At 36.4% G+C, this 13,741-nt stretch overlaps 1 protein-coding gene across 1 annotated transcript; it reads left to right on the top strand.

The window, feature by feature from the left end:
- The first annotated feature begins 325 nt into the window (after positions 1–325).
- On the top strand, positions 326–13,385 carry LOC109064373 (vesicular glutamate transporter 2.1-like). The gene is made up of 12 exons (XM_042760138.1): positions 326–1,044; positions 2,402–2,657; positions 3,149–3,267; positions 5,366–5,480; positions 5,993–6,080; positions 6,349–6,435; positions 6,743–6,885; positions 8,039–8,188; positions 8,833–8,965; positions 9,157–9,267; positions 10,179–10,306; positions 10,703–13,385. The coding sequence occupies exons 1-12, from the start codon at positions 959–961 to the stop codon at positions 11,042–11,044; spliced, it is 1,758 nt and encodes a 585-aa protein (XP_042616072.1). The 5' UTR covers positions 326–958; the 3' UTR covers positions 11,045–13,385.
- The last annotated feature ends 356 nt before the right edge of the window (positions 13,386–13,741 follow it).

The raw sequence follows: 13,741 nt of genomic DNA, 5'->3' as shown, positions 1-13,741 counted from the left end.
TATTTGCGTCGAATTCGACATTCGTGTAGCTACATACAATAGCAGTTTTTATTTATTTATTTTTGCTGTGAAAGAGGGAGGGGGACTGCGAGCTATGTATGAATTATTAATATGCTTTCCTTCACACCAGCACACGGGGAAACACCCCTCATTCGGTTTCCATAGCACCGCCCCCAGGAGGCCTGCACGGCCTTTGATGGAAAACAAGCATTAGGCATAAAAGCAAAAATGTAGAAACTTAGAATGTCAGGTCACGTGCCCATCATATAAGCGTCGAAAAACTATCATTTGTCGCTCGTGGAACATAATTCAGATCATTTGAGAGCAAAATCAAAGAAAATGTGAATGGAATGTGAAGATTGTCCGCCCTCTCTAACCCCTCCCAAAGAAAACAGTGGCACTGTGAGTGATCCGCTCCGCGCACAGCGCACTGCTAGTTGGTAAAGGAGTGGCGGCGGGAGCTCGCGCCGCTCTGAACGCGAAACTGTCGCTGACCTTGGTGCTGAAATCCATTCACCTGCTTCTAAAGCTACTTAACTGTCGCTTTACACCGAACAAGTGACGGTACGAGACCAGGAATTGGTCACCTTTTAATTTTTTTCCTCTTAATTAACCATACGTCGTTTTTGTCAATCCGATTTTGTTTTTTAACTCCGTCAATTTGAAGCGAAGATAAATTCGTTGACTCAAATCTGAGATGGCATCGCGTGCTGTTATCGCGCGCAGGGCAGTTTATGAGTTTATAATTATGAGTAGACAGAGCCAGACCACTTCTGATATCTCTCGTGTGTAGGCGGGTTTTTTTTTTCTTCGCTCTGTGAACACCGTCGTGAATTTTCCTCATCTGTCTCACTGAATCACTGATCCGCTGGGTATCGGTCCGGTATGCTCTGTCATCTCACACTGTGACATGGTACTTTAACATTACCGGGAAAACGAGGGATTATCACATTTGGACATGGAGACTCCGAGGGAGCCTGGTTTTAAGCCCAGCAAAGAGGGGCTGAAGCAACTAGCGGGGAAGACATTGGGGCACGTGTACAAGTAAGATATTTTAACATTATAAAACTGATTCAGTCATTTAGAAATAATAGGCCTAGATTTGTGTGTGCCTGTGTAATTTACGATAACTATTGTTAAAATCACAAATTTGCAGCTAGTTTTGTCTATTCAATAACGAGTTTCCCAGTCGGTTTTGGTGTCGCCTCATGAAGACGTGAAGAATATTGTGTAATTCTGCATAATCTTGGGAGGAGGAGATGAAAGCATGCGAGTTTTTCTATCTTTGAAGGTTGTCATTGTAATCCGGAGTTTCAAATGCATTTACGATTGAATAGTAATCGTTCAATTCGAGGATTCCCTTGAGTGCACCTTCTTTTTAGTATTCCCGTAAAACCTGTAAAAAAAGACCGCGATTGAAATCATACGAGAAAATTTGGTTTCTACATAATTATTTCACGTTGGTTTGGTGCTCCTTTATATTGAATCGGTTTGTGCGTGTGTCTTGTAAAAAAAATCTTTGAAATCTATGAGGAGAGTAAAAGTAAATAAATAAATAAAGATCGACCGCCTCGACCATCTGAACGAATTTTTCTTTCGAAATTGAAAATACCTTCTTCCCTTTAATAAATATCTCCTCATTTTTTCTTATTTATTTATTCATTTGCATTTTACGTATAGACATTTTGTAGTCTCTGGCTATTTTCCAAAATATTAGGACATTGTCTTTTATTTGTCATCTGAGATTAAAAACGGAATTGACAGTTATAATGCAGTTAATGTACATTTTAATATATTTTACATTTTCAAAAGATCACAAAATAAAATGCATTTTATTCCCGTCACATTTGCAAATGTGAAATTTGCATTTGAAAAAATGTATTTTTAATTTTTATGAAAAATTATAGGCTAGACATTTTGCACATTGAGTTATAGAATTTGTCTTGATACAATACGCTTTCATTATCTAATAGTAAAAAAAACTGTACGCAAATAACTCTCCTTACGCTCTGGTAAAATAATATTAGTAGTGAAGTTCGTGAATATCAGTGGACCTTAAGCCTGTGTGAATAAGGTGAAGGTGAAGGTGAAGGGAATGCTGCAATGCGGTACCGCGCGCTTTACAGCAGCACACGAAGCCTATGTGGAGTTAATACAAATCTTTACGGTGAAATAAAAAAGAAAGAACTCTTTCTGTAGGCCATTTCAATAACTATTGTCTAAGTCTGTCTGTGCAGCTTAAGTGGGAATGTAAATTGAATTTAATGTTAAAATGAATTATTGCTCGTTTGTCTTAAGTAATAAAGGTGGATGGAATTCATAACTGGTTCTTCAGGACTGTAGTCGTTATGCTGTTAGTGTCCTACAAGGAGTCTGACCAATTCTCTTCTGACTGATGCAGGGTGTTAGAAAAGCGGCAAAAACCTGGCGAGAACATTGAACTGACCGAGGATGGACGGCCTACCCAGATCAAAGAGAAAAAGCCACCTTTGTGCGACTGCACGTGCTTTGGACTTCCGCGCCGCTACATCATCGCCATAATGAGCGGCCTCGGGTTCTGTATCTCCTTCGGTATTCGGTGCAACTTAGGCGTGGCCATAGTGAGCATGGTGAACAACAGCACCATTCACCTGAACGGGAAGATCATCATTAAAGAGGTTTGTGCGCGAGGCACGCTTGGATTTTATATGTGCACTTCAGCTTCGTGACACCCCCCACACACCCCTCAAGAGCGTGCACACACACATACACATAGACACGCATGCACCTTGGCTACACACTGTCTTATGGGAAATAAAATAGGGCAGAATATAAAAGCACAATGACTTGTTTTTGTTTGAAAGAGGCTTAGTGGATGACCCATTGCTAGCTTGGAAAATATTGAAAACAAGCAGGCTACTCATGCAAAAAAAAAAAAAAAAAAAAAAAAAAAAATTGACCTTGCTTACTTAAATGTCATCAGCCTCAAATTGATTAACTCTCCAGCTGGGAAACTAATCCTGCGCTCTTGTAATTTTATTTATTTATTTTTTTTGCTCACAATAATCAATAGTATCCTTAGCTTAAGGATATTCATATTTTCAATTGTCTCTAGCCTTTTACAGATAGGATTAGCAACCTGATATGTTCTGTTGTTTCTCTCCCTTAGAAGGCAAAATTCAACTGGGACCCGGAAATAGTTGGAATGATTCATGGCTCATTTTTCTGGGGTTATATTGTGACGCAAATTCCCGGAGGATACATTTGTTCTAGATTGGCGGCAAACAGGTAAAGCCCTAGAAACATAATTTATTTATACTTCAGATTATTATTATTATTATTATTATTATTATTATTATTATTATTATTATGTTTATTATTATTATTAGGCTATTATTAGCTCATAATGCTACAATAAATAATCGCCTTTAAATCCCACTTGGTTGATAGAATTTCCCACATTGCAAAAGAAAATAGTACCTTGTAGCTAAAAAATACCTTATGTTAACGATAGAACATTGAGTAAATTGATAAAAATCACGAATAATAATATTCTTTAATAATATTTTGTTTTATCATAGGCTAATATAGATGTTAAATTAGTTTCTTACAGATTTTTTGTCCCTAATGTTGCAAATATCTGCAACGTCGTACGTAAATTGGTGTCACGCACGTTTTTCAAACCGGCAGGTAAATCGCTTGCTGTCACAGGAGCTGGCAAGTTCAAATGGACGTAAGGGAGACTAGCGTCTCCAAATGTTCGTCAGAAATGAATGTATTATTTAATGTAAAAATGAGAATTAATGTAAGACGATAATAAATATTCGAAATAAACTTACAGCGGAGGATCACAGCGATAGATATTTCCAAATTCGATCTGCAAATATTGTCTGCAGAGACACGTGATGCGTTCTTCATTTGGTCTGAGTTCAACACAGTAACTAGCTTGCATGGCGGTGCCATGCTGTATTATACAAGGGACGATTATTCATAGTGGCGAATGGAACTGTACCTTTCTTGGAAGAAAAATTGGATGGTGGAAGAAGCTTATCAAGCAGAAGTTCAACTCAATCTTATTTACTTATTTAGTAAAGACTCTTAAGGTCACACATTTCTTGTGAAATTAATTTCATTACGAGTTATTTTATATAAGTTTATTTTATGCATTATTGCGGTTTATACCGAGTTTATTTAGTCAGGAAAACGAACAAAAGAGAACGATTTTTTTGGAAAACGTCCAAAGCTAGCTACCTACTAACTTGCTTCTCACGTTCGTATTTGAAGGCCATGGTCAAAGGCATATGAGACATCACTGCTGTGATTTTATCATTCCGATATATAGGCTAATATAATATAATATAATATAATATAATATAATATAATATAATATAAACCTTTGGAATACTATTTTTATTTGTTCAAAGGGGAAAGGGAGAGAGAGAGAGTTCATTGCTATGGTTGATCAGCCTGCCAGTGTTTCCAGTGTTGTGTGAGTGGCAGAGTGAACGCTGACCCGTCGTGTGAGTTTGTAGGATTAGACTGTGGGAGTGGGTCTGTGGGGCATTCTCCACCTGTTAATGAGATCCCGGGGGGAGCCGTGTCTAATCTGCTCAATGTTGCCAGAGGGTTTGGCTGTACCTCATTTATCACGCAACAATTTATATATATATATATATATATATATATATATATATATATATATATATATATATATATATATAAAATAATAATAATAATAAATAAATAAAACTGCCATTTCGTAAACTGGAGATGTGTTTACACAATCTGTGCTCACTAAAACATATTTTTATGGCTGGCCAACAGTAAATGAACACTGTCAAGAAACTACCCTATAATAAAATGCTGTGCAATTGGGCTATAGGTCTGTTAACTCAGTACTTCAAATCTTTGATTTAATTGGCGTCGCTGAAATTGTACAACAGTTAATATTTTGGCTAGTGGTCGACGTGATTGAGATCTAATAGAATCAGCGAGTCTCGTGCTGGAGAGCTCCCTCAATCCGATTAGCAAGTGCCGGTGGGAGAGAGGTGAAAGGGTCTCGAGTTCCACAAGAAGGGAGGAAAATTGGAAATAAATGGAAGGCTATATTTCCTCTGTGGCAATGCTGACATCACCCCGCGCGACCGAAGGCAATATTCGTATTGCTGTTGTTGTTTTTCTTAAGAACAGATCGCCGAAATCATATATTTGAATTGTATATTATATTTTTTTTATTGTAATAGTGTGAGGATGAAGAAATAATGGATACTTTTCTGTCAGCGATAAAAACATGTAGGACTAAAATGTTAGAGCGGGAAATATTACACTTTTTTGCATTCTATAACCTTTATCCTATAATTTAACCATGTTTCCATCTATTATTCAGGGTTTTTGGCGCAGCCATTCTCCTCACATCCACACTGAATATGTTCATCCCCTCAGCTGCACGTGTTCACTATGGTTGCGTCTTATTCGTTAGGATATTACAAGGGCTTGTAGAGGTAAGAAAGTACGATTTTCTCTCACTCGTAAATATTTGTTTACTAATAGCGATCTAATACCATAACCCTCTATAGGTATTTATCTGTCATTTGGTCACTTGATAATAGATCATTTCTTAAAAAATAAATAAAAATTATTCCTGGGAAAAGCCTGTAACAATCAGTTATGGCCTGAGGATATTTCTGTGAGAATAATAATGCAGGCTTTGTGTTTAGTACATATGTATTGATCTTTAGAGGCGCTTGCATATGTGTAATATAGACAACTAGATTACTTCCATCATGTCAACAGTATATATATATTTATATATATATATATATATATATATATATATATATATATATATATATATATATATATATATATATATATATATATATTTGGAATTAAATAGATGTATGCAGTGTACTATAACTCAAACTTTTGCTGAAGAATCTATTTAATCAAAACTTTTTGTCTAAGCACATTTCTTTGTGATGTAGGGCTGATGTGTAGTATTATTGTTTTCTAGGGTGTGACCTACCCAGCCTGTCATGGGATCTGGAGCAAGTGGGCTCCTCCACTGGAAAGAAGCCGTCTAGCCACAACCTCCTTCTGTGGTAATTTCCATCTTTATTCTCTTTAAAGCAAATAGATTAGTGAATAATAAAGAAAACCAATGTCATTATATTTGTTTAGTTGCTACTTTAGTGCCTCATTATTGTGTGCATGTTAAAATCTAAAGATACATTTCTTGTTTATCGGCAAGAAATCTAGGAAATATTATTTATGCACTATATTTTCCCATGTTGTTTTATTGCAAATTCAGCAACTTTTTTTATTTTTATTTTATTTTTATCAAATTGAACTCATCTTCTTCTCTTCTAGGTTCCTATGCTGGAGCTGTCATTGCCATGCCTTTAGCTGGGATCTTGGTGCAGTACACTGGCTGGTCATCTGTTTTCTATGTCTATGGTAAGAGTGGTTTGTGCATGTACTGTATGAGCCGTGGTTGTGGTGTAAACTGTCATTATATGAGTGTGTGTAACGTCACACTCGTAACGCGTAGCGTCTTGATGAGTGTATTTTAGGAAGTGTAGTATGGATTAACTCACTGATGCTGGGTATTGATTTTTCCTCTGATTCTGTCATGCGTCTATCCTCTGTGCTGACACTAAATCTGCCTGTCACTGGGCCAAGAATTAGTGCTGTCTGGAAAGCAATGAATTGTAATCCAGTAAGTTATATGAGGAGTTTTCAAGAATTGTTTGTTTCCCTTTAGGCTGTGTTGGGATTTTCTGGTATATGTTCTGGATCCTTGTGTCATATGAGAGCCCAGCTGAACACCCCACCATCACAACTGAAGAACGCTGCTACATTGAGGAGAGTATCGGCGAGAGCGCTAAGCTCATAGGTCCTGCAGAAGTGAGTGACCACAAACATAATCTTGCTCCACTCTTGTTAGGAATGTAATCTCAGGCATATAGTGGGGTTGGATATCTCAGAAGATAACGCTTGATTGTAGGATTCAATTCCTTTTTTAAGAGATGTTTTGACTAACGGCATAACATCCCCTCTCACCCAAACCTATAATTAAGCACTGCTGTTTAATTATCTATAATTCTAGTATTCTTTTGTTGCTTGCTGCTTGTTGACACAAATCTACTTCACTTGGTTGTGCCTTGGAAGGTTGTCCTTCCAAAATCTTTTATTCTGTATTCTGATGTACATCTAAGTGTAATGGATTATCAAAAAATATTTCGTTCTATGCATCTTTTGTTGGTTGGAAATTGAGATATGGGTGTTGCTTATAACACAGGCTTGCAGGGATGCAGTGTAACTGGGCTAAATGATTGGAAAAGTGCTTTATGTGTCAACAGAGAGAAGTCTGTCATTTTCAGCAGACAGTCCAGTTATGACATTTTGATTGTAAAAAAATTAAACATGCACAGAAGAATTGTTCACAATAAGATCTATATTATTCATTTAGAAAATAATGCTATAGGGCAACTTTAAGATTTGGAGCTAAAACAAACTCCTGGTTCTCTCTCTGCTCGATTTTAATCTCTTTTTCGAAGAGATCTGAATTTGAGATTTCACAGAGGGTAAATAAAAACACAGAGTAAATTTTGTCAGGATGTCTTAAGATAAAAGGCATATTTCTTTGGTGATCACACTTCTAGGTTTATTGTTATTTTGTAAATATTAGACACAGCCGAATATGTGCCTTATTGCAGTCGTATGGATTTTGAGATGGGGCTGATATATGACTGTCACTACAGGTCACCAAAGGTTGATTTTGTCACCATGGTGTTATGTGAGGACATCTAATGAAATCTGTGAGTTTAAAGTACCAACAAAGGCATATCAGAGAAGTTTCTAAGCTTAGAAAATATCAGTCAGTGCGCATTTCTTTGGTCTAAATGCCATGCGCTCTCAGGGAACATCAGTACTGACAAAGAATCAAAAATGTTTATTCCTGCTTGCAGAATCAAGACATGACAAATAAAATCATTAGCAGTATGGGTATTATTGTAACAGTTTACTCCACATGCTGCAATACTCCTCTCTCTTACAGAAATTCAAGACACCTTGGAGGAAGTTTTTCACATCCATGCCTGTCTATGCAATCATTGTGGCCAACTTCTGCAGGAGTTGGACCTTTTACTTGCTGCTCATCAGCCAGCCTGCATACTTTGAGGAGGTGTTTGGGTTTGAGATTAGCAAGGTAATTGCAGTTTACCTTTCATATTGTTTGCTCGTATTTGTTTTATACAAACCTAATAATTGACAAAATAACTAATAATTACTTAATCAGCAATCAAGCTTTATTTGGGTCAAAATGGCTAGCCTTAGTGTCTAAGTCGCGTATGATTTTTGTCTATAATTCCAGTGTGCGTCAGTAATGGGTGACCTTTGTCATTCCCTAAGGTCTGAAATACCTTGATGAATTATTCATTGTGAATAGTTCATAATGAATTATTCATTAACCACTTATTGGTGATTTAAGTCTGTGCTTGCATCTCATTTTGCTCTTGTTTTCCTACAGTTAAACCTTTAATCATGTCTTTACATCTAGTTATAGTATTAACACACTAATGGTGATGCCTTACATATGATGTTGCATGTCAATTTGTTTTATTTTTTAGAAGACATTTATTTATCAGATTTATCCAGTATTTGCTAAAATTGTTTTGAAGTGGAATGCTTTCTTTTGAATTAGATTTTAAATTGACTATTCTTTTTCTCTTTTCTGTGGTTTAAGCACGTCCTAATTTGCCACAGTATTAACTAACACTGGTCAATGGCTAATGCTTTCTGCATTGTTTTCGATAAGATGCTTCTGAGCCTGTCGGCTGCTGTCTTATTCAGGTTGGCATGCTGTCAGCCTTGCCCCATCTGGTGATGACCATTATCGTGCCCATTGGGGGACAGATAGCCGATTTCCTTCGTAGCAAGAACATCCTGTCTACTACAACAGTTCGGAAGATCATGAACTGCGGAGGTGAGAGCAGCATACTGCAGGAACACACACAGAATAATATAGCTCATATAAGACTGAATTCTGATTAAATCCATGTAAGCTAGGATTGTTTAAGGAATGAATGAAAATAAATATAATTTTTCTTCAAACTGAATATTAATAGTCATAATATAATTGTAATTTTAGCTTAGTGAGTTGATTATCTTTCACAGGCTTTGGGATGGAGGCCACTCTATTGTTGGTGGTTGGTTACTCGCATAGTAAAGGAGTGGCCATTTCCTTTCTTGTGTTGGCTGTCGGCTTCAGTGGATTTGCAATATCAGGCAAGTCTTTGGGGAAACAGTATGTCTGATTTAATATTTTGCCTTGCATACCTGATTTTTATACACAACAATGGCAAGAAAAAACAGTAATAAAAAGCCACCATCCACAGCCAGGGATCACAGCAAATAATGACTTATTTCTGACAAAATACCATGTTTTCCTTTTATCACTCAAAATGCTCTTCCTCTGCTGCAGCTTGGAAGGAATAGGTTGTTCTGCTGGACTTTTTAAATAATTCATACACACTGTCCCCCGAGAGCAGCCTCACAGGCAGCACATCTAGACAGAGCACTCAAAGTGGGAGGGGCTAGAGACTCCTCCGCTCTACAAGATGGCTGGTCTTTCTATTTTTAGTCTGAATCTCAAACATCATGTTAGAGATACTGAAAAATCTGCACTCTTGCTGCAGGACCAGATAATACCAGAGGAATTCAGTGATTTAAAAATGTCATTATGTAATGTTGTTTGTTGAAGTGTTATTTTAGTGTCACTGATATACTGTTATAGCTTTTGTTAATATTTTAAATTAGATTTTATATAATTTTAGTTAATGTTGGGTTAGGGTTAGTGTATTTTTGTCATTTTTATGTTGTAGTTTATATTAAGTTTTAGTTTATTCCATTTATTTGAAATTTATTCAGTAGTTATTTTAGTATTTGAACATAAACAAAACCAAAATGCAGAAATAAAATGAGTTTTGTTTCTAATATATATATATATAAAGTTTTTTAATAAATGTATTTTTATTTTAAATAATGAAAATGCTTTTTTTATACGTATTAGTGAACAATAGTAACCATGGTTTGTTGTAATTAATTCAGTGCCAAAAAGAGAAAAAAGTGTAATCTTTTACAAAGTTATTTACATTTTGTCTGATGTTAATGTAATGTATACCTTTACTGTCCATCAGGTTTCAATGTCAATCATTTGGACATCGCTCCTCGCTATGCCAGTATCCTCATGGGAATCTCTAATGGAGTGGGGACTCTGTCAGGAATGGTGTGCCCTATTATTGTGGGAGCCATGACCAAACACAAGGTAAGACTTTTAAGATTTTCAGGATTTTGTTTTGAATTCTAGATGTTCAGTAGTACATGTATATGTTTGGATTGGATGGATCATAATTTAAATGAAAGATGTTGACCCATGGTGGATTAGATGGTTGAGTTGTGACACTTGCGTGGTTTGAGAATCACAGCATAATTGTTATCTTGATTCTGTTCTATATTATTATACCCAAAATATAAATAATATTGTGATTTCAAAAGGTTTTGTGTGACAGATTTTCAGATCTCTCTCCCTACCTTTTATTCATTGGCAAAAGTGCTCAGATTTACCAGCATTAAGCCTATGTTTATTTCATGCATTTTTCTTGCAGCTCCCAGGATATTTCTTTATGTCAATGAATTCCTGACAGCTCTTTCTTCCTTTCAGACCCGAGAAGAGTGGCAGTATGTGTTTCTTATCGCTTCCATGGTGCATTATGGCGGTGTAATCTTCTATGGCATCTTCGCCTCGGGGGAGAAGCAGCCGTGGGCAGATCCAGAGCAGACCAGTGATGAAAAGTGTGGCTTCATTGATGAAGATGAGCTGGCTGAGGAAACTGGAGACATCACCCAAAGCTACGGTGCTCTGGGAGGTCCAGCCAAGACCTACGGTGCCACTACGCAGTTGAACGGTGGATGGGCAGAAGGATGGGATAAACGAGAGGAATATGTACAGGAAGGTGTGGAGGAAGGGGGTTACAGATACAGGCAGGGTGGGGATTACTCCTAGACCTCGCAAATAAACACTATCACACATACACACACACATGATGCACACAGCTTCACAGAAGCATACGGTGGAACAAAAAAGTATTTGGATACACTTTGACACAAGTCACAACTAAAAGTGTATAAATTCCATTGCATTAAATAAGAAAATTTAAGTGTAGTCTGCAAAAAAACAAACAAACTGCAATTTGTCTTTCTCTTTTTTTAATTTAGTGGATGTATAAAGTGTCCGTTTGAAGTGTCCTCATTTTGAAATGAAAAAATATATGTATGTAGTGTGTGTATATATATGATATATATATATATATATATATATATATATATGATATATCATTATATAATTTAATATAACAAACTTGCTTTTTTAAAATGTTTAGTTAAAATGTTTTTGTTATCTAATCTAATGCAGTGACATTTCTACATTTTTAAGTGTAACTTAAGCGGCCAGATACTTTTTGGAGCCACTGAACAAACAGCACATAAAAAATATATGCCCACACTGTAGACTTTGTAATTTGTCTGTGAGTTTTGAAAAACAAAAGATTATCGATTAACATGTAAAAAAACTAAAAATTGTTGTATGTTTGCACAAATTTAAATGATCAAATCCTACATTTAAATATTAATTTCTCCTTTGTATAAAGTCAATTATACAAAGGAGATATCCAAATTGGCAGACTGTAAATGTTCTATGTATTAAAACAGAGTAATTTTATTTCAAGTGCAATCATGTGTAATATTGTGAAACCAAGTTTTTCACCCCATTATTCTGAGCCTTTGCAACATAGAGAAGCCTGTAGAGTTAGTCAGGCAACTGGCTTCCAGAACGAGGCTCAAACAATGAACCTGTCTGGAGTCATTCATGGAGAAATACTGCTGTAGAGAATTCCAACCAAGCAACTGGTTTCCACTGTCTTTTTTCTGATTGCACTGAGAGAGCTGTACAATGTAATTTAACAGCACAACAAAGCAAGTTTCTTTATACCTCATGATGTGTTACTTGTCCATGGTTTAAGTCATGTTTTGAGAGATTAAAGAGGACTTTGGTCTTTGACACTGCAGAGAAAAAAGCACAGTTTTTTTAGATTAAAGCAACAAAAGTGTTTCTCAAGTGCAGCAGGTTGTTTCAATCGTATTCATAAATATATATATTTTTGGACGGTGCTGTTCAATCTGGTCTTTGGTGTAACAGATGAAACTTGGGAAGGGGTTCGATTTTAGATAATTGGAACTGCAAGAGCTACAAAAAGCAAAAGCACAGTGTGTCAAGGCTACGGACTCTTTAATTTACATGCAATTGTTTTAACTCCATGCCATTTTGACATCTGTGAATGTTAGTTATGCATGGGTCAAAACTGTTTTTGTCTTTACAACGTTTTTTTTTTTTACTATATTGTTTTACTTTACTAATCTGTTACATATGTGTCAATTTCTTTTGCACAATTAACCAAAGGTAACCTGTAGTGAGGGATTTTAGCTGGGATGGGGTGGGGGGGGGTCCATTAAGTAAAGAAGGAAGAACCTGTGAAAAGGGCTTGCATAGTCCTAGCAGCAGGTAATAATCATATTCAATGTACAAAGCAATAAATCTATGGTAACAGTTACTTAGCAGTCACTCATTCAAAAATATGTAACATTAGCACATTTAACTGTAATCGTTTTGGTTTAAGTGTTTTTGTGATGACAATTAAAAAAAAGAGAAAATATTAAATAACTACTTACTGTTAAAAAAAATAGCTATATATATATATATATATACATGAAAATATATTTAGATTTAGCAAGAGTCCAGTGCAACTCTCTTTACTGTGAAGAGTTTATGCACTGGACCCACTCACCAGAAGAGAATGATTCTTAAGTGCCGCCTGCAGCTGGTTCCTGTGTGAAACTCTTACCGGGGTCCTAAGCTCCGCAGGTGGCCGCACCTCTGTAGTCGTCCTGTATGGTTGCCAGTGGTTGCTTTTTGAGAGTATGTTGTTGTCGGGTATCCTTTACGTTAATCCTCTCTTTTTGTCCTTCCCCTTTGTTTCTGGTCTGTGTTTTGTCTGTGGCTAGAGAAGCGCTCCCTCGTCTCCCTCTTCCCGCTTTCCTCCTTGCATTTTCCCACTTCTGTTGCAATATTCAGTGACACAAGGATGGTGTGTAAAGGTATTCAAAAATCTTCAAAAATGACAGTAATTTGCCTGACGATGTTGAAGTACCTTATTCTTGTTTTCTGCTTAAGAGTGAAGTGTGAATATATGGCTTCCTATGCTGTGTTACTGTAAATGGAGAGGTATGTTGATGTGAAATTGAAATGCTCTATATAGCCTTTTTTATATATAAAATTATAACAAAATGTACTTGTCTGTGTTGTTTTACTGTGATTCCATTATGCTTTGCAGGCCAAAGACACCCTGCTTAAAATTGTGTCAAATTTGCTGCCAATATTGTAGATATATATATAGTAATCAATGTTGGTTTCTGATTAGTTTTCAAGCACAGAACGTATTTTGTCCAGCTGCTGCAAGTTTTTAAATCATATCTAAGTTTTTAGCCCAGGCACTGGTTATGCATCACCCATTATAGCATCTCTGTGCCCTTTCCTTGCTCTAGTAAAATCAATATAAGCATCCCTGGAGATCGGCAAAACCTATTGACCACACAAACGTCCTAATGGAGGCAGGAAGGAGGGGTTGCACTTAGAAGCTATTTAGAG

Source organism: Cyprinus carpio, chromosome A7 (genome assembly GCF_018340385.1).
Source record: "Cyprinus carpio isolate SPL01 chromosome A7, ASM1834038v1, whole genome shotgun sequence".
Lineage (NCBI taxonomy): Eukaryota > Metazoa > Chordata > Actinopteri > Cypriniformes > Cyprinidae > Cyprinus > Cyprinus carpio.
Note: the sequence above shows the minus strand (reverse complement) of the source record. Positions and strands in the feature narration are given on the sequence as shown.